The sequence below is a fragment of the Arvicanthis niloticus genome, chromosome 6 (assembly GCF_011762505.2).
Source record: "Arvicanthis niloticus isolate mArvNil1 chromosome 6, mArvNil1.pat.X, whole genome shotgun sequence".
Classification (NCBI taxonomy): domain Eukaryota; kingdom Metazoa; phylum Chordata; class Mammalia; order Rodentia; family Muridae; genus Arvicanthis; species Arvicanthis niloticus.
In genome coordinates this window covers 25,351,165-25,369,899 of record NC_047663.1, presented here as the reverse complement: position 1 = coordinate 25,369,899, position 18,735 = coordinate 25,351,165, and the positions used below count along the sequence as shown (strand labels likewise).

The 18,735-nt window shown below is 50.1% G+C and overlaps 3 protein-coding genes across 6 annotated transcripts; 2 read left to right on the top strand and 1 right to left on the bottom strand.

The window, feature by feature from the left end:
- Positions 1-3,952, top strand: Scrn2 (secernin 2). 3 transcript variants are annotated; one of them, XM_034506995.2, is made up of 8 exons: positions 1-158; positions 515-688; positions 997-1,178; positions 2,084-2,283; positions 2,747-2,962; positions 3,057-3,222; positions 3,304-3,484; positions 3,666-3,952. In XM_034506995.2, the coding sequence occupies exons 2-8, from the start codon at positions 515-517 to the stop codon at positions 3,822-3,824; spliced, it is 1,278 nt and encodes a 425-aa protein (XP_034362886.1). In that variant the 5' UTR covers positions 1-158; the 3' UTR covers positions 3,825-3,952. The 3 variants fall into 3 exon arrangements, with proteins under 3 accessions (XP_034362886.1, XP_034362887.1, XP_076792005.1); XM_076935890.1 differs by lacking the exon at positions 1-158 and adding an exon at positions 225-430; XM_034506996.2 differs by lacking the exons at positions 3,057-3,222; positions 3,304-3,484; positions 3,666-3,952 and having other exon boundaries at positions 2,084-2,335; positions 2,747-2,885.
- A 579-nt stretch (positions 3,953-4,531) lies between these two features.
- On the bottom strand, positions 4,532-10,318 carry Lrrc46 (leucine rich repeat containing 46). The gene is made up of 8 exons (XM_034506994.2): positions 9,936-10,318; positions 9,746-9,851; positions 7,908-8,016; positions 6,374-6,420; positions 6,028-6,137; positions 5,797-5,866; positions 5,410-5,555; positions 4,532-4,957 (listed from the first exon to the last, which is right to left on the bottom strand). The coding sequence occupies exons 1-8, from the start codon at positions 9,955-9,957 to the stop codon at positions 4,596-4,598; spliced, it is 972 nt and encodes a 323-aa protein (XP_034362885.1). The 5' UTR covers positions 9,958-10,318; the 3' UTR covers positions 4,532-4,595.
- A 2-nt stretch (positions 10,319-10,320) lies between these two features.
- Mrpl10 (mitochondrial ribosomal protein L10) lies at positions 10,321-17,945 on the top strand. 2 transcript variants are annotated; one of them, XM_034506997.2, is made up of 5 exons: positions 10,321-10,447; positions 13,470-13,639; positions 15,773-15,937; positions 16,171-16,315; positions 17,062-17,945. In XM_034506997.2, exons 1-5 carry the CDS (start codon positions 10,396-10,398, stop codon positions 17,316-17,318), a joined length of 789 nt encoding a protein of 262 aa, XP_034362888.1. In that variant the 5' UTR covers positions 10,321-10,395; the 3' UTR covers positions 17,319-17,945. The 2 variants fall into 2 exon arrangements, with proteins under 2 accessions (XP_034362888.1, XP_076792006.1); XM_076935891.1 differs by lacking the exon at positions 13,470-13,639 and having other exon boundaries at positions 10,361-10,447.
- The last annotated feature ends 790 nt before the right edge of the window (positions 17,946-18,735 follow it).

Sequence of the window (18,735 nt, the reverse complement as noted above, 5' to 3'; positions counted from 1 at the left end):
GACGGTGGCATTGCAGGTGTTCTGTGCTGGCCCCGCCCCCGGGGACAAAGGCCTTCCAGGTCACGCACCAGAGAACCTGGGTCCAGAGGAACAGATCTGACTTGAAGAGGAGGAAGTGGCGCCTGGAACCCAGTCTGAGGGTCTTGGAGGCAGAGAGGGTGAGAGACGGAGGCACTGAGGACTTGGAAAGGGTTGGACGGAAGAGGAGCGTGAATGTGGGCATGCGCAGGAGCGTGGGATTCTTGGAGCCAGCATTTTAGTGCTTGAAACAACCCTTACAGCCTGCCTGGAAGGGCTAGGACTCCAAAGCGGACGCTCTTAACTTGCAGAATTTGGTCTGTCTCCTGACTCCAAGCCAAGTGCACTGTTAGTGCACACCACGCTTTGAGTGTGCAGCAGGCATTTGACCCTGTCTTCTCAGAGTGCACATGTGAGGAGGGAGTGTCCTAGGCCCTATTGGTGGCCAAGATTGTGGAGACGTAGGAGGAACGTGAACATCCCTTCTTCTTCGCAGATGTCGTCGTCGAGCCCCGATGCCCCTTGTTCCTGCGACTGCTTTGTCTCTGTGGCCCCGGCCTCAGCCATCCCGGCTGTAATCTTTGCAAAAAACTCGGACCGGCCCCGAGATGAGGTGCAGGAGGTGGTGTTTATACCAGCAGGCACTCACATCCCTGGGAGCCCGCTTCAGGTGGGTTAGGACTTAGAAGGAGCTGCAAAGTTTAGACATTATTCTAAGTCCTTCCTTTTCTTGCTCCGGGGTGGAAGCAGATGAAGTGGAAGGAGCATGGACTTCAAGTCCACCAGCCTGGACCCTTGAGCCGAGTTAGCTTCTGTTAACTCAGTTTACTCATGTGTGACCTGAGAATAAGGCCTTTCTCGGGGCCATTTAAAGTGGCTGACAAAGCGTCCGGGCAATGTAACTTCTGGATCTTTTTTTTTTTTTTTTTTTTTTTTTTTTTTCAGTGAACTCTTCCTCTCTCTCTTCTTTATCTCCAGTGCACCTACATCGAGGTGGAACAGGTGTGGAAGACACATGCTGTGATTCTGAGCCGCCCTTCTTGGCTGTGGGGGGCTGAGATGGGAGCCAACGAGCTTGGTGTCTGCATTGGCAATGAAGCAGTGTGGACCAAAGAGCCTGTAGGGGAGGGGGAAGCCCTGCTGGGTATGGATCTACTCAGGTACAGACACGCCTGCTTGCTCTTCAGCGCCCCAGTCCTTCCCACCCAACGCTGGAGTCTGTTGGGTTTGTCTCTTTTGGCCTTGCCCTTGAGGTCTTCCTAAGGAGGCTACAGTCATATCTTCACAGTCTGATAAAGAACCTCCCTTGGCCTAGAGTGCTTTTTTTTTTCCAGTACTTTTTTTGTCTGTTTTGTTTTGAGACAGGGTTTCTCTGTGTAGCCTTGGCTGTCCAGGAACTTGCTCTGTAGACCAGGCTGAACTCACAGAGATCCTCCTGCCTGTGTGCCATCACACACACACACACACACACACACACACACACACACACACACTCAGTACTATTTTTGTTAACTGAAACATTCCATAGTTCTGGTTTATAAAAACTGATAAATGTGGGGCAGCTCCGCCTGAGGAGAACTTCAGGCTCTTCTTTCTTGGAGAGAGTGTTCCAGACCTTTCCATGGAATTCTCAGGTCAAAACTTGGCAACCATATGGCTTATTATTGTTTTTTTCATGTTTGTTTTTGTTTTATGTTTTGAGACAGGACCTCATTGCATAACCCTGACTGTCTTAGAATTTACTGTGTAGACCAGGCTGGCCTCAAACTCACAGAGATCTGCCTGCCTCTGGAGTGCTGGGGTTAAAGGTGTATACCACTACTCCGGCTGATATTTTTCATTTTGCTTTGGTATTTTTGTCTATTTGTCTTAAGAAAAGAGATCATGAAGTATGTAGCTGAGTCTAGAGACGAACTTCTGACCTTCCTGCCTCCACCCCTTTGGTGGAATCACAGGCCTGGCCTGTGTGTCTGTTGAGTTCCGTCGTTGCTGCTGGGTTTGCTGCGTTACATGGCTTCTCATCAAACCTGTGTGGATCACTTCTGTGCTCTGACTTTTTTATTAGGCTGGCTCTGGAACGGAGCAGTACTGCCCAGGAGGCTGTGCATGTGATTGCGGGTCTGCTGGACCGCTATGGGCAGGGAGGCAGCTGCCGGGAGGACCCTGAGCCGCTCTGCTATCACAACACCTTTTTACTGGCTGATCGGACAGAGGCGTGGGTGCTGGAGACAGCTGGGAGGCTGTGGGCTGCTCAGCGGATCCAGGGTAGGAGTCTAGCGTAGAGCCTGCCTCCAAGAGGGAACCTAGACCTCCCCAGGTACTGCCCTCCATTTCTGGACGCTACCATTTTTGCTCTCCCTGAAAGCCTTGGGCAGTGGGAGAGCCGGCGGGTCATGGAGGGCTAGGGAGGGACACCCTCGGGATTAGAAATGTACGTACTTAGGAACCTTCTCCTTCACCTGGCCAAATGTTCCCGTGCTTCAGCCTGCCCCTTCCTCTGGGAAGCCTTCTTGGATCTCCCTGTGTGGTTAGGAGGTCATATGCAAGGAGCTAACGCTTTGCTGTCACTTCTGTCTCTATGATTTAGTTCTGATTGCTTTGCCAGTCTCCTCATTACCACAGGCCCCTTGAGGGCGGGTTGTACTTATTGAAACTGTCATCTAAGTACTTCACCCTCGCACATAGTGGGTGCCCCATAATAGATAAACAAGTTCCTCTTCTTACACAGGAGGTGCCCGAAACATCTCCAACCAGCTGAGCATCGGTACAGACATCTCAGCAGAACACCCAGAGCTCCGCAGCCATGCCGAGGCTCAGGGTTGGTGGACTGGGCAGGGTGTCTTTGACTTTGCGGAGGTCTTCTCCCTGACCCAGCAGCCTGTGCGCATGGAGGCTGCCAAGGCCCGCTTCCGGGCAGGGTGTGAGATGCTGCAGCGGCAACAAGGTCTGTGAGTGGTGGGCCGGGGGCCACGGCACCCCAGCTGGGTCTATCTCACACCTGTTCGTTCGCTGAGCCCTCCCCACTTCCTCCCCCGCAGGGAACATCACAGCAGAGGTGATGATGGACATCCTGAGGAACAAGGAGAGTGGCATCTGCATGGACTCCGGAGGCTTCCGCACCACAGCCAGTATGGTGTCAGTCCTGCCCCAGGATCCCACGAAGCCCTGTGTCCACTTTCTCACTGGCACACCAGACCCGTCCAGGTGAGGGGCGAAGAGGACTCGGCAGGGATATGACAGCTCGTGTCCCCTGTTACTTCAGTCCTTCAACCTGTGTCTTATTAGGTCGGTATTCAAGCCTTTCATCTTTGAAGTGGGGGTGTCCCAGTCCCCCCAGGTGCTGTCCCCCACCTTTGGAGCCCAGGACCCTGTTCGGATCCTCCCCAGATTCCAGACTCAGGTGGACCGTCAACACTCACTCTATCGTGGACACCAGGCAGCCCTGAGGCTGATGGAGGAGGAGCAGGTAACCCTGGGGACTGTGCTGAGGGTAGATAGGAAATACCTTTTGGATATTCTGGAACCAGAAAGTGCCTGGGACTGGCGGAGGCTGTAGACCTGGGAAGAGGTGGGACCTTCAGCTGGTCTTGGGTTTCTCCTGCCTGGGGGAGAGGGTCCACATTCTTCACCTCAGACTTTCCCCACAGGAGCAGGCACAACAGCTCCGTAAAAAGCAGCAGAGTCTGGAGCAGGAAGGCCTGGAAGCTCTCAAAGGACTGCTTACTGGTGAACGGACTCCACCTCCCCAGGGGCTGGGCAGCCTCTTCCAGGCCTTTGTGGAGAGAGAGCAGCAGGCCTATGCTTAAGCCTGCAGGAGCTCTGGGGCCAGCTGCCCTGAGCTGTCTGTGGTGGGTGCCACAGGGGTCAATCACAGCCATCCATTCACCCCGATCAGCCAGGTTCTGAGTGGCTTAATAAATGTTTTATTTCCTTATTCAGTGAACTGGATCTCAGTCTATTGAGAAGAGCTGAGCCAGGGCAAAGGGCAGCTCCCAGCAGGCTGGTTGCTAAACCTGTGGTGCCGAGCCATAAGCCCCAGTGATGGGTGTGATGGGACATGACTGTGTGTGGTGGGGTGGGGGTGGGTTTTTTTTTTTTTTTCATGAAGGCCCTTTATTTGGTAGCTGGCTACTATTTGGGGACAATCAGGATCCCAAGGTTTAGTCCTTAGCTTGGATGACATGGTGGCATGTCTTTAAAATAATTACTCAGGAGGCAAGTTGTTATCGGTGAGTTTCAGGCTAGCCTGGTCTACATAGTGAGTTCCAGGCCAGCCAGGGCTACACAGTGAGGCGCTATCTTTAAAAACCCACAAAGCTATCTCACCATGAGACAGCAGCCTCTGTCAGGTGCTCCTGCTTCTTACCCACTTGAGGACCAGCAAGCCATCTGGGGACCCAGACAGATGCCAGCCCTTTTGGTCATCCCTAAAAGGTTGAGCTTCTTTGAGGGACTGCCCTTTTGCCTTCTGGTTTTGATGCCTTGACTTGCTCGTGTAAATAAAAAGCAGTCGAAGCCCAGAGACACTTTATTGGGGGCAGGGTCTGAGGAGGAGGTGCACGCAGAGAGGCTGTGCATTACTTTGTGCTCTTTTTGCTTGTGGTTTTTGTCTTGCTGGGGGCCGCAGCCAGAGAGGTCTTGGAGGTCGTAGCTGCCAGAGCCCCCTTCCTTGCCTGGACAGAGCTTTTCTGGTTCCTGGGAACCTGTTTCTTGGTAGAAGAAGCAATCTGGGTTGAGGTGGCTTTAGGGGCTGACTCCTTCCCAGGCTGTTGTTCAGTGACAGCAGGGCTGCAGTCCCCAGCCATGGGCACGACAGGCAGCAGGGGCAGGTCTGTGAGGACAGGCTGTGTCTCCATCCTTGACAAGTGCTCTGTCAGGACTGCCTGCTGCCTGCGTTCCTGATGCTGATGCATTTCCTGCTCCAAGTCCTTGAAGAATCCTGAGGGAGGAGAGGCATAGTCCTGGGCTCAGCAGAAGGGCCTTGGGCTCAGGGATATCCCTGATAAACTTCTTGCCATTCCCAGTAACAGGCGTATGGAGCTGGGACTGGAAGGGATGAGTCCCGGCATCCCCTAGTTAGACCCTGCCCTGATTCCGGTCAGAAGTGCGTCACTAGTACTCACTCACTTTATCGTGGAGAGCAGGTGACCCTGAGGCTGATGGAAAGTGAACGTGTCACCCCAGGGACCATGTGCCATGCTGGGAGGGTGACACAAATTCCACCCTCCTGAGTGCCACTCTGGAAACATGAAGGGCCTGGAGTGGAGGTGACTGCAGAGCTGCAGAGAGATCACTCCACAGAACTAGCTGCCTAGGACAGTGTCAGTGAGCTCCCCCAGTCTCCTGGGGCAGGGTGTGCCTGGGGAGACTGCAAGCTGTGGAAATTGTCACCTCGCTCTGCACAGAAGGGGCCAGTGAGCTCTGGAAACTCCTCTTCCTCATCTGAGGACTTATCCTCCTCGTCTGAGGTCCACCGCTCCAGAATAGGCTGCTTGTCCAGGTCCAAGAGCAGTGGCAGGGCTCCTATCACCATCCTCCTGTAAGGCAGAAGCCACCCATGAGGGCATCTCTGGTGTGATGTGCGCTTTAGTGCCCAAACGTGGATGGGAATGACTTTAGGAGATAGGCCTGGGGTCAGCCTCAAAGAGCAATAGGCTGGCTCCTGCTGGAAGGTGACAGACTCAGTCTAGGGGCAGAGGGCACGATGGCTGCCAGGCTGAAAGTGTCTGCCTAGAGCACAGGTGACACTCACTCAGCTCACCTTCAGTCCCTCCTCACCTGTAGCCATCCTGGTTGGTGCAGGGATTTCCACACAGGTTGAGAATGAGAAGGCTCTGGGGGAGCTCGTCTGTACAGCAGAAAGAATGGAGAGTCTCATGCCTGCTCTGTACCCACCCCCATGAGAGACAAGCATCGAGGACTAGAGCAAAAATCACAAGGAGCTTGGGGCCAAGAGGAGGGAGGACGCCACAAAGGACACATTCATGAACCAGGGCCCGGTGCCCCTACCTAGCTTCAGTGTTTCTATGAGGTTCTCAGAAAGGTCCAGAAACTGGAGGTACTGGAGGTCAAGGAGGTTTTCCACATGCCTGATTTGGTTTCCTGCCAGAGATAGGAAGCTGCAAGGGAGGAGAGAGGGACAGAGACAAGGCTGAGCTACAGACTGCTGGAGGAGGAGGAGGGAGAAAGAGGAGGGCACCAGGTACTAGGCTCCCTGTGTAGGCAGCTGGCTGACAAGTGGGGACTTAAAGCCGTGTAGGGTAAGAGAAGCAGAGCCAGGGTTAGAGAGCCCCAAGCCAGTTTCTCGCCACCCGCCACCCACTCCTTCCTCCTTCCCTGCCTTGGTGCCACATACCGAAGGGAGGTAATGCATGCCAAGTTCTCAATGCGCTGGATCTTATTCTGCAGGAGGAAACCAGGGTGGGGAAACCAAGTTAAGGCAGCTGGGTGGAAAGTCTATGGAAGGGGATGAAGGTCCAAGACCATGTCTACGCTCAGCTACAGCCATTACACTTGGAGAATGGCCACTCAACCTGACTGAGTAGCTGGATATCATTTCCTTGGAGAGAGATGATTTGTTTTCTTTGGTCAACGGTTAATATGTTAACTTGAGGCTAGTTGAATGAGGTGGTCAAAGAGGGACTGGAGACTCAAGAGGAAACTAAGGGGCCACTTAGGGAAATGGAAAAGGCCTCCTTGGAGGTCTGCAAACCCAGAAGGAACAATGATTGTGTACTAATTGATTCACAAGACATTTTTTAGGGGAAGTTTAAGGGCTCTGGCTATATTCATCCTAGGAAAGGCTAGAGATCACCCAACCCCCACTGCATAGCCTCCAAAAGAGCTAAAGGACCTGGGGTGTAGCAAAATGGTAACTGGGTACTTGTTTAAACATTTTTAATGGGTGTGTGTGTGTGTGTGTGTGTGTGTGTGTGTGTGTATGTGTGTGTATGTGTGTGTTTCCAGAGTGCATCTGTGTGGAGGTCAGAAAACAAACAAACTGATAGTTCTCTCCTACTATGTGGGCCCTGGGATTGAACTCAACTCATCAGGCTTGGCAGCAAGCCCTTTTATGTGCTGAGCCATCTTGCCAGCCCTTTGTTTGTTTGTTTGTTTGTTTGTTTGTTTATAGACATAGTCACTTAATTTGGCCTTGGTTGGTCTGGAAATTGTAGAGCAGGCTGGCCTCCAACTCAGAGACTTGCCTACCTCTGCTTCCCAAGTGATGGGACCAAAAGCATGCACCACCAAACTTGGATCTGTATTTATTTTAAGACAGAGTTTCGTGTGGCAGACTGGAACTTTCTATGTAACCTAGGTAGCCCCAATCTTGTGAGTCGTCTGCTTCAACCTCAGTGCTCCAGTACTGGGGTCACAGGCATGTGCCACCAACCCAGTGGAAATAAGCTTGAGCCGGAGAGGACCTTCTCCAGTCTAGAAGGTCTGGAATCCAGACCAAGAGAAGTGCCTGATCATAGCGACTCTAGAGCATGTTCAGAAGCTCCTGGTAAGGCGGGGTAGGAAATCAGTCTTTTTGCTTGTTTGTTTTGCTTTGTCTTTTTGAGGCAAGGTTTCTCTGTGTAGCCCTGACTGTCCTAGAACTCACTCTGTAAAACGAGCTGGCCTCAAACTCACAGAGATCCACCTGAGTCTGCCTCCCAAGTGCTGGAATTAAAAGTGTATGCCACCACTACCCAACCAGAAAACAGAGTTTCAAATCAGGAGAATTCCTGATTCATTGGGGAATGTTCTCCGGGCCAAAACACCAGAAATGCACACAAAGATAAGTTGGTCAGCTGCTTTCAGATTCCACAGACTCGGTTCACAGCAGGGAGAGGATAGGAAGCGAGGGGGCGGGGCGGGGCGGGGCGGGGCGGGGCGGGGCTTACCGATTGCAGGTAGAGGCTGTGAAGGTTCCGGAGGCGCTCTAAATTCCCGATACAGGTAATCCCTTCCCCATCCAGGCGGACAGTCTCCAGTTCATCCAGAGTGTGAAACCTGGAGAGAGTAAGCAGGGTTCACACCTGTGGCCCTCAGGAGACATGGGAGGGAGGGAGGAAACAGGGAAGAAGAGGAAGGGGGCTGAGTAGCTTTGAGATGTCAAGGACAGCTTCCTGACACTAGTCTAAGTCATGAGACTGGCTGGTCTCCAGTGGTGGCACTGAGACAACAAAGCACAAGCTGACAGGGGCCCTCTGAATAACTGGTAGATAGCTGTTCATGCTTCCTGGAGATTCAGAACAAAAGAAGCTTTCCTTGGATGGTGGAGGCAAGGCTGGAGTGAGAATAGATGCAAAAATACTCTCCTGTCTCCTGGCAGGACCTTTCTCTCTTTTGAATGATCCTGGAAGGAAAATCATGTGTTCTATCCTTACACTCATTATTTCCAAATTTACTGAGTGTCCTCTAGACAAATGACGTAGGTCCTTGCCCATCATTATTAGGGAAACCAGCGAGATGTCTATGACAAGTAGACACCAGAGGCAGGTACAAGAAATAAAAGTGGGTACATAAGCTGTGTACCAGCTCCACACTGGGGGGCTGCAGGAGCTTCCTAGAGGAGGCGACCAATGTAGAGGCAATGAGAGCGGAAAGGGGAAGAGGACAAGGCTTTTCAAGCAGAATAAACAGTGCACGCATGTGCTGATCCAGCCTGTCTTGAACTTGCATGTGCCTGTGAATCCCTTAGGTACTGGAAGATGGGGTTTTCCAATTCAGTACGTTTGAGACAGGTATCCTTTTTTTCTTTCTCGTAAAGGCAAAGAGCTTCCTGTAGCCCTGGGTGACCTCAAACTTTCTATGTAGCTGAGGAGGATGACCTTGAACTTCAGTTCTTCCTGCCACCACCTCTTGAGTGCCAGGATTACACCACAGCCAGTTTTACGTGGTTCTTTGCAATGTATCAAGTGAGCTATATCCCCAGTGGAAATTCCTCATTTCTAACAAGCCAAGCTCAAGTGATGTCAAGCTGCTCTGACTAACAAGGGCTGGAGATGATGGCTCAGCAGTTAAGAGCACTGGCTGCTCTTTCAAAGTACCTGAGTTCCCAGCAACCACATGGTGGCTCATAACAACTATCTTTAATGGGATCTGGTGCCCTTTTCTGGCATGAAGGCCAGAATGCATTGTATACATAATAAATTCAAAAAAAAAAACATGGGGGTGCTGGAGAGATGGCTCAGTGGTTAAGAGCACTGGCTGAGGTCCCGGGTTCAATTCCCAGCAACCACATGGTGGCTCACAGAATATCTGTAATGGAAATCTGACGCCTTCTGGTGTGTCTGAAAACGGCTACAGTGTACTTGTATGCCTAAAATAAATCTTTAAAGAAAAATCATAATTGCACATTTGTAGAATGTGGCTGTAAATAAGGTTGGTTTATGCTATTTGGATTTTATTCTAGCTGTAATAGGTTGTTGAAGAACTTTCTACCAGGGAGTAATTGGATTTATCATTCACAACAATCAGTGGGGCAACAACAGTGTGGGGTGGCCAGACTGGGAACTGGGCGGAGAATTTGGGGGTTTGCTAAGAGGTAGTGATCTTCAAGGCAGCTGAGGATGTATGAAAAAAAATCTTCAAGAAGTAAAAACCAACTGGAAAGTAATACTGATTGGTGCGTGGAGTAACTAAAGAGACAAACATGCGTTATAAAGTCAGTATAGCTCATCAACCTGAACTTCAGTGTTTCCGTTTTCTATTACCCCTTTCCTTCCCGTCCACTCACTTCTTTTCTGACAGGTTTTCATCTTCAGGGAAGGCCAAGTTCCGCTTGGTGATAAGGGCTTCAGTGATGTGGACACCTTGGTCGGTTCTCCGGGCAGCATTTTTAGCTGGGGAAAGATGAGCCTTTTGTCACCTGTGTTCATTGTTTGGAGACCCGACCTTATTGTTGTTCAACTATTCTGTCAACTCACCTTCCTGCTCGTCTCCTGGCATGATCTAAAATAAACAGCGGCTGCTTGAGGCAGATAGGTGGACGAAGACAAGCAGAGCAGCTTAGACGGTTGCGATGGTTGAACCCAGGTTGGAAGACTGAGGAGACAAGGACAGGGGGTTCGGAGACTTGTTGGGGGTGAGGTGGAAGATAGGAGTAAAATGGGAACGAAGGATCTGGAGATACAGGTGTGTGGCGTGGCTTTACTGGCCTTAAACTGAAAGGACCAGAAGGATAAGAAAGAACCGTTCCTTTAAGTCTCGCGTCGTTGCTAGGAGACTGGACGCCAGGGCGGGCCCCACCGGCCTCACTCTACGCATGCGAATAGCGGCCTTATCCGGCGGCACGCCCACTGTTTCCGGCTCTGTGTTTTCACTGCTGCCCCACAATCCTTAGCTACTTCCGTCTCTGCGCAGCCCTCATGGGAACTTCCTGTGGCGATGGCTGCGGCGGTGGCCGGAGTACTTCGAGGAGGTCTCCCGCCCCGGGCGGGTAAGGAGTGGCCCAGGGCCTCACTGCACACAGGCTCCCCTCCCTCCTTTCCTTCTGACCTTTCCTGTGATCTCTGATCGTCGACAACTCTCGGAGACTCTGCCACTAGCAGGATCTCTGATTTGACTGGGTCCAGTTAACCTGCCTGTGACATCTTCCACAACCCACCCACCCCCGAACCCCCAAAAGAACTGGGAATCACAGCAACGCTGTCACCCAAACTGTTTATTCCTACACCCCAGGACCCCGCTTTGGATTTTTCTAACCCTTTGCTCAGTTCTTGCCCCTGACCCCGGAGAGTCCTTGCCAGAAATCCTATGTATTCCTTCTTAAAGTTTTAGCCCAAACACAGACTCATGTCTTCTCTCAACTAAAGCAGGTTCCTCCGTATTATCTTTTGCTCGTATCTATTCAGTTAGTTTTGCCTGTGCGCTCGTCTCATCTGTTAAACTTCACAGAGAACAGCAGTGTATCCATCTCAGCTAGTAAATGGCATGGTGTCTGGCGTTAGGAGGCATGCATTAGGCATTTGATGAGCAGATTTGGTTTTTTAAGATTTATTTTATGTGTAGGAGTACAAGGTGGTACAGATACACCAGAAGAAGGCATCTGATCCCATTACAGATAGTTGTGAGCCACCATGTGGTTGCTGGGAATTGAACTCGGGACCTCTGGAAGAGCAGTTCAGTGCTTTTAGCTGCTGAGCCATCACTCCAGACCCAGGAGGAAGGCATTATTAACCCCTGTTTACAGATAAGTGCACTGAAGTTTGGGCCAGTTAAGTGACTGGGCAAGAATAACATTAATAAGTTACAGAGTGGGGCCTAAAATTCAGTTCTATCTCGTTCCAAAGGCACTTATAACAGGCTTTGTGGCCCTTAACCATAAAACCTTTCACCCTGGCAATCCTCTATATTCCCTGGAGCCTTCTATCCAATCCTTTCCCTGTGAAACTACACTGTTGGTCTTTATGTTAGGAATGAGAGAGTCACGTTGGCTCAGAGCTTTGGGTTATTTCCTTGGTTGCTGAGGGGGCCTTCCAAGCTTTTCCTGTCACCAAGATTGTGCCATTGGGCACAAAAAGGTCAGAGAGCAGCTTACACGCCTCTTCTCCACCATAGGAGGGTTCCCAGGGTTGTGTTCAGACCATGAGTTTTGGTGGTAAGTACATTTGTTGTACTGGATGAGTCCTCTCCCAGGCCCTTAATTTTGCATTTTGAGTCAGGGTCTCACATGACTGAGGTTGATCTTGAACTCGGGTTACAGGAGTTGGGAGAGTTGCAAGGATGTTGTAATGTGTTTTTACCCTCTTCTTGCTTCAAGTCATCGGAGCCTCAGAGCCATGGGATGGATTCATCATTATCACGGGAAGGGTTTGTTAAAATACAACTTGCTGGACCCCACTACTGAGTTTCAGATTTCATAGGTCTAGGGCAGGCAGAACAGTGCGTGCATATCCCAGGCGGAGCTGATGCTGGTGGCCTGATGGAGGTGCTCGTGCTTCAAGAACTGCCGCTTAGATCAAGGACTGACATTTAAAGTAGGGCTGGCCATGGTGGTGTTTTCGTCTTTCTTTCCTTTGCTCCATTTCTCCTGCTTACCCAAGGGATGGAACCTTGGGCTGGGCAGGTAGACCAGTTCTGTACCTCTTAGTTGCAGTCTTAGCCCGGATGACTGTTTTATGACTAAAGTTTTCCTGGAGCACGGTCTCATTGCTTTACATATTGTTTGCGGCTGCACTGGTTTCTGGCTGGTTGGCTGGTTTCTGTACATCTTACTTGTCTCGGGACCTGGTCTCACTGTGTTCCAAGCCCAAGAGTGAAGATGTGCATCCCGTGCCCAGCTTGGTTCTTCATTTTAAAGAGCACTATCCCACAGTGTAGCACTGGCTGCTGTGGAACTCAGTATGTAGGCTAGTCTGGCCTTACACTCGGGGCCATCCTCCTGCCTCTGTTTCTGAGTAGTAAGTTATATGTATGTTCCACCATACCTAGGCTATTATTAATTTATTTTATGTGTTTTGATTGCATGTAAAATGTATACTACATTTCTGCCTGGTCCTGCAGGTGTCAGAAGAGGGCTTAGCTCCTCTGGAACTGGAATGCCAAGTGGTTTGGAGTGCTAAGTTTGGGTGCTAAGAAGTGAACCCAGGTGGTTTGGAGTGCTAAGTTTGGGTGCTAAGAAGTGAACCCAGGTTCTCTGTCAGAGCAAACAGTGCTCTTAACCACAGAGCCACTCACCATCCCCAACCACTTTTAGCAGAGTTGGGTGACAGACTTTATGAACCCCCAAACTTAAAATATTTATTATTTGGCCATTTAAGGAAAGGTTTTTCTCCAATCCTCTTCTCAAATGCTTCATTTGTTTATTAATTTAGGCTTCTTTTTTTCTTTTTGAGGTGGTCTTGTACCCTGGACTGGTGTCTTACTAATGGCAATTCTGCTTAGCCTCCTAAGTGAATTACAGTGTGCACACTGTTCCTGGTTCTCCATTTCCTTTTTTAAAATTTTTAAAATTTAAAAATTCCTATTCTTAAAATACTTTATCTTGTAAAAAAAAAAATATTGTCTTTTAAAATTCTAGGGCTGAACATGGGTGGACCCGTAGAGGGCTGAATCTGTAGTCTGCTTGGTAGAGTCCTTGCCAGTGTACACAGAGCCCTGCATTTACCCCAACAGGCTTAAAGCAGGCATAGTGACGCACACCCGCAGCCCTAGAGGCAGCACACAGGTGGAGTGGGCAGTGAGTTCAAGGCGGCCTGGGCTGTATGAGACCCTGTCTAAAGATAAACAAAAAGCAGCAGTAAACAAAAACCTAGAGAAAAGAGTGTCTTAAGGTAGGAAGCCTCTTCACCCACTAAAAGAAGAGAAGTTTCTTCTGCCATTTCTAGCTCTGGGAACCATGCTTTTCTCTGGAGGTGGGGGTGTTTTTTTTTTTTTTTTTTTTTTTTTTTTTTTTGTCGGTTGAAGACAAGCAAGGTCCTCCAAGGGGCTGCATCTTATGTTGCCATCTCCCCTTGTAGCTTGGCTGCCCGCCCTCCAGACTGTGCGCCATGGCTCCAAGGCTGTGACACGCCACTGGCGAGTCATGCACTTTCAGCGGCAGAAACTAATGGCTATAACTGAGTATATTCCTCCCAAACCTGCCATCGACCCGAGATGCCTCCCACCTCCTCCCAAGCCCCCCAAGGAGGTAAGGCGGCTCAGTGCGCACTACTTGGTGGTGGGCTGGTGAAGCTGGGCTCAGAGCCCTGCGGCTACTCAAATCAACAATTCACTTTCCCACTTCCAGCCCAAGGTTCAGAGAGAGGGAGAGAGTATGGTGTGTGTGTGTGTGTGTGTGTGTGCACACTTGCCACTGTTCATGGTGGAACACAGAGGACAACTTTCAGGACTCAGTTCTCTCTTAACACCTTGTAAAGTCTCTGCATGATCCACACTGGCCCACAGATGTGGGAAGACGTCCTGGGGGTGGATGTCAGATTGTCAGGCTCACACAGCAGGCACGTTTACTCTGAGCCTCTCACCCGTCCCAGATCCTTTCTAGTAAAATACACACTTGGCTCTGCATTGACATCGTGCTCTGCGTTTTCTGTAGTTTTTACTTGTCTCCACGAAAAGAATCTGGAAGCTTTACAAGTCTGTGGGTGGAATTTCACGCCTGCCTTTTTTTGTTTTTTGAGACAGGGAGTTAGGACCCTGCTCTTCTCAATTCTTGAGTTAAAGTGATCACACCGTAGCCTCCTGGATGCTGAGATTACAGGTGTGAGCTACCACACTCTGCCCTTTCCTGTTTTAAAGGTGCTGAAGCTTCCACATTTTCCCTGAGGGATGGATGATAGAAGTTTCTGTCTTCTGAAAGGAACAGGAAGAAGCTGGGTGTGATGTCACAAGCCTGTAATGTTAGCATTTAGGGGATGGAAGCTGGGGGATCAGTTGTTCAGGGTCATCCTTGGCTATATCAGGAGTTCAAGGCCGGTTTGCACTATATGACAAGCTGGGTTTTTTTTTTTTTTTTTTTTTTTTTTTTTTTTTTTTTTTGGTTTTTCCATACAAGGTTTCTCTGTGTAGCCCTAGCTGTCCTGCTGTCCTGGAACTCACTCTGTAGACCAGGCTGGCCTTGAACTCAGAAATCCACCGGCCTCTGCCTCCCAAGTGCTGGGATTGAAGGTGTGCGCCACCACTACCTGGCTTCACAAGCTGTTTTAAAAAACAAACAAAAAACTGGGCGGAACAGCGCATACCTACTATTCTAGCACTCAGAAGGCTGAAGCAAGAAGATGCTTATGAGTTGCAGGCTAGCCTTGTCTACATAATTAGTTCCAGGTCATCTAGGACTATATATAAGGAGACCCTGTCTCAAAAAAAAAAAAGCAAAACAAAAAACAACAACAACAAAAACAAGGGCCTGGAGAAATGGCTCAGCAGTTAGTTGTTCTTCCAGAGGACTCAGGTTGGATCCTAAACACCCACATACCAGCTCATAACTGTCTGTAATGCCCTCTTCTGGCCTTCTAGGGCACTGCATACATAGGATGCACACAGGCATGCCATCAAATACTCATACACGTGATACATTTTTTAAAAAAGAAAAAAGAAAATGGAGTCCTCAGCTGGAGAGGTGAAGGCGCTTACTGCTAAACCTGGGTTCTGGGGACCGAGGCATCACCTCCAGGTTTGATGACAAGTGCCTTTGCCCACTGAGCCACCTTCCAGTCTCCCGTCTTATACTTTAAATTGGTAAAATAATTCACCGTTGGCACAGTGTGAGATTGATAATTGAAGTAACTTTGTATGTGTGGTACTGGGCATTGAACCACATACTGGACAAGTGGCCTGCTGCCAAGTCTATCCTGACCTTTTATTTTAACTTGTATCTTAAGAGAGACTTTTGTTCAGTTTCAAAATTCGGCCTGTTTTTTTTTTTTTTTTTTTTTAAACTCTGTAGCTCAAGCAAGCCTTGAACTTTTGATTTTCCTGCATCAGCCTCCTGAGTAGCTAGAATTAATTTTACAGGCTTGTATTACTACAGCCCGTAGTGAAATAACTTTTGTTAAATATGGTAACACAGGCTGCCTGACAAGGTGTCTGGAGAATGGCTGGTGCTCTTGTGTTTGCAGTTTCTGTTCTGAAACCTGCAGTTCTCTAGGGAGGTGGAACAGTGGTGTGGGGGTGTTCCACGCTGTAGGAATCAGGTCCAGCTCCCCGACCCCATCTCCAGTTTGTTACACATTCTGAGCATCACTGACCACCACAGTGCCTGTGTGAGGAAACGGGGGATACCAGATCACTTTCGTATCTCCTCAGCCATTCCTTCTTGCTGCAGGAGTCAGGCCTCATCCGGCTCCTACGTCAAGATATAGTAGCAGCTTTTCGGGACAACCGAATGATAGCTGTTTGTCAGAACGTGGCCTTGAGTGCAGAGGACAAGCTTCTCCTGAGGCACCGGCTACGGAAACACAATATCTTCATAAAAGTCTTCCCCAGCCAGGTAGGGCGGCCCTGGCTCGGGCTTGTCTTCCCTCATGCCTGCTGAATGGGCCTCCCACGGGGTGCTTCCAACGTCTGTCCTAGGCAGCCTAGACAAGCTGCTCTACAGCCTAAACTGTGGCTGGGGGCTCAGGAGATCCTTGGGTTGCACTCTACTTGGTACGGCCTGTGACTAAGTCATGTGGCTTTCCCCTCCTCTTGTCCCCCATTAATCATTCTTCTCTGTAATCCCAGGTCCTAAAGCCTTTTCTAGAAGATTCCAAATACCAAAACCTGCTACCCCTTTTTGTTGGCCACAATCTGCTGCTGGTCAGTGCAGAGCCCAAGGTCAAGGAGATGGTGCGAATCTTAAAGAGTGTTCCTTTCCTGCCGCTGCTGGGTGAGCGGGCTGGCCTGCCAGGGAGAGCTGGGCTGGGGCAGGGGTGGTGCGGAGCCCGGTACATAGGCCTGAGGCAGCATGTTTGTTGGGGACCGACTGTGCCACTCAATACCTGTGCTGTGGTGCTGGAAGTGGATTGCATGCCCCCCAATGGTAAATAAAAATGATAAGAAACAAGTATCTCAGATGACAGGGCTGCGGTACAGAGCCGTGAGCAGTGTGTCGGGGTTCACTCTGTAGAGAAGACCACCTGTGACCCCAGAAAATTGAGACTTCTAGGAACCTGTATTTTATACCCCCAGCACACACTTGATGATTTTCTTAACCCACTGTTTCATTGCTAACCACACAGAGCGTGCAGTGTGCCATCCTCCTGGTTTGTAAGTGTACAGTGAGCCGTGTCAGCAGCCACAGCCACAGTGCTGTGCAGGCCGCACCTCCATCCACCGTCAGCTGTGCGTCTGTGTTATGTAGATGGCAGCTCCATTCCTTTCCTCCTTCCCTTCCCGTGTCTTCAGAGACGATTGTGAGCCTCTCATGTTAGGGACCATGAGACTCTGGTGGATGTTTGTGTGTGTGTTCAAGGACAGAGAGGGGATGCACTCCCAACAGTGGGCTGAGGCACAAGTGTGACCCTGAATTTAAGTCCAAGTTGGGGGAGAAGGCACTGGGGAGCAGATTCTTGGGTTCAGATGATGTTTCTTAAGGGCATTTGCAGGGAGCTCACTGACCCTCTGCTCTTTCAGGTGGCTGCATCGATGACACCATTGTCAGCAGGCAGGGATTCGTAGACTATGCCAAGCTGCCCAGTCTGGACCAGCTACAGGGGGAGCTGGTGGGAGGGCTTACTCACCTCACGGCCCAGACCAGCTACCTGCTTCAGCACCAGCCTGTCCAGCTGACTTCCCTGTTGGATCAGTATGTCAAACAGCAGCACGAGGGAGATTGTGCTACGTCAGCCAATGGGAAGCCACATCCTCCTGACCCTGCTCCAGACTCCTAGCCGGCCTGTTTGACCCAGCTCTGCCCATAAACGCTCTGTCCCTGTTGTCTGGCAGAGATCTAAAAGAATTTGGAGTGGGGAGTGTCCTTGTGTGACTTGGCTCTTGTTCACAATGACCTCCTTGGGGACAGGCCTCTTGATGATACAGAGAAATTCCATTCCAGAGCGAGGCTGCCCATTGTCCTCGGTTTCACTGATCGCTGTCTTTAGTTGTTCCAACTAGGGACCCGATAGGCACAGTCTCCTTTGGTTCTCTTGGCAAAAGGCAGAGGATAGAGACTGTCTTGCCCGCCTCGTCGCCCACTCTCCTTGCTCTGTTTTCCTAGCCCACCGTCTCTGTTGCTCATGTCATGGTGGACCCATTAGGAAGACTTGTGAATGGCACCTGCTGAGTCTGGTGCCAAGCACTGTACCAAGCACGGATGCCAGCACCTGTAGTCCTCATCATTCAGGAAACGACAGAGTTCTGGATAAGGCCTCCAATTCTCAAAGTAGAATTTCTTCATAAAGTTACCCACGAGTGGGTCTTGGTGGGCTCAGACATTCATGTTCCACCCTCCGGGTGTGCTGGGCTGTGGAAAGAATAGGGAAACTGCTTCATGATAAAAATAAAATACATTTTATCAACTCTGTTTTTAAGATTTATTTTATGTGTAAAACTGTGCCTATGGGGCTGGAGAGATGGCTCAGTGGTTAAGATCACTGGCTGCTCTTCCATAGGACCCAGGTTCAAATCCCAGCAACCACATGGTGGCTCACAACCATCTGTAATGGAATCTGATGCCCTCTTCTGGTGTGTCTGAAGACAGCTACAGTGTACTCATATACATAAAATAAATCTGGAAAAAAAAAAACCCAAAAACCTGTGCCTACATTTATATCTGTGCACCATGTATGTGCCTGGTGTCCACAAAGGTCTGAAGAGGGCATTGGTCTGGAACTAGAGTTCCTGGTGGTGGTGAGCCACCATGTGGATGGGAGATTGAACCTGAGTCCTCTGGGAGAGCGATGTTTACAGCTGAGTCTCCAGCCCTGAACACTTGATCTTACAAAGTTGTTCTCTGGGATGTTACATGTCCTCTAAATTCTCACTTTCCTTCCTTAAGAACCATCTTTCCTAGTCGCCTGTCCTTACAGATACTTCGCCTTACATGCTTTTCTTCTGAAGACTAGGGGAACTAGAGTTAGCATTTAATATGGGCTCTGGCTCAGGGTTGTGGCAGGAGGCCCTCCCTGAGTCTTGGGGAGCAGCACTTCTAGCCTGTGGCCTGTCCTTGTCCTTGATCCTGAGTGGATCAGGGTTGAATGTAGAGTGACTCCTTAGCGGTCCTTACCGGATTTGGAGCACTGCCATGGCGTCTTTAGTCCTGAACAGTTGAAGATCTGCAGCAACTATCCTCTGGCCTGGGCCATGACC

What these genes read in the sequence shown, in the direction of transcription:
- Scrn2 (XM_034506995.2), top strand. Translation starts at nt 515, where the DNA reads ATGTCGTCGTCGAGCCCCGATGCCCCTTGTTCCTGCGACTGCTTTGTC. An exon ending in GATGCTGCAGCGGCAACAAG is followed by an intron (nt 2,963 to 3,056) that starts GTCTGTGAGTGG and finishes CCTCCCCCGCAG; the next exon opens with GGAACATCACAGCAGAGGTG. An exon ending in GGCTGATGGAGGAGGAGCAG is followed by an intron (nt 3,485 to 3,665) that starts GTAACCCTGGGG and finishes CTTTCCCCACAG; the next exon opens with GAGCAGGCACAACAGCTCCG.
- Lrrc46 (XM_034506994.2), bottom strand. Translation starts at nt 9,957, where the DNA reads ATGCCAGGAGACGAGCAGGAAG. An exon ending in GAAAACCTGTCAGAAAAGAA is followed by an intron (nt 8,017 to 9,745) that starts GTGAGTGGACGG and finishes TACTCTCTCCAG; the next exon opens with GTTTCACACTCTGGATGAAC. An exon ending in GCATGCATTACCTCCCTTCG is followed by an intron (nt 6,138 to 6,373) that starts GTATGTGGCACC and finishes CCTCCCTTGCAG; the next exon opens with CTTCCTATCTCTGGCAGGAA.
- Mrpl10 (XM_034506997.2), top strand. Translation starts at nt 10,396, where the DNA reads ATGGCTGCGGCGGTGGCCGGAGTACTTCGAGGAGGTCTCCCGCCCCGG. An exon ending in TAAAAGTCTTCCCCAGCCAG is followed by an intron (nt 15,938 to 16,170) that starts GTAGGGCGGCCC and finishes CTGTAATCCCAG; the next exon opens with GTCCTAAAGCCTTTTCTAGA. An exon ending in TCCTTTCCTGCCGCTGCTGG is followed by an intron (nt 16,316 to 17,061) that starts GTGAGCGGGCTG and finishes CTGCTCTTTCAG; the next exon opens with GTGGCTGCATCGATGACACC.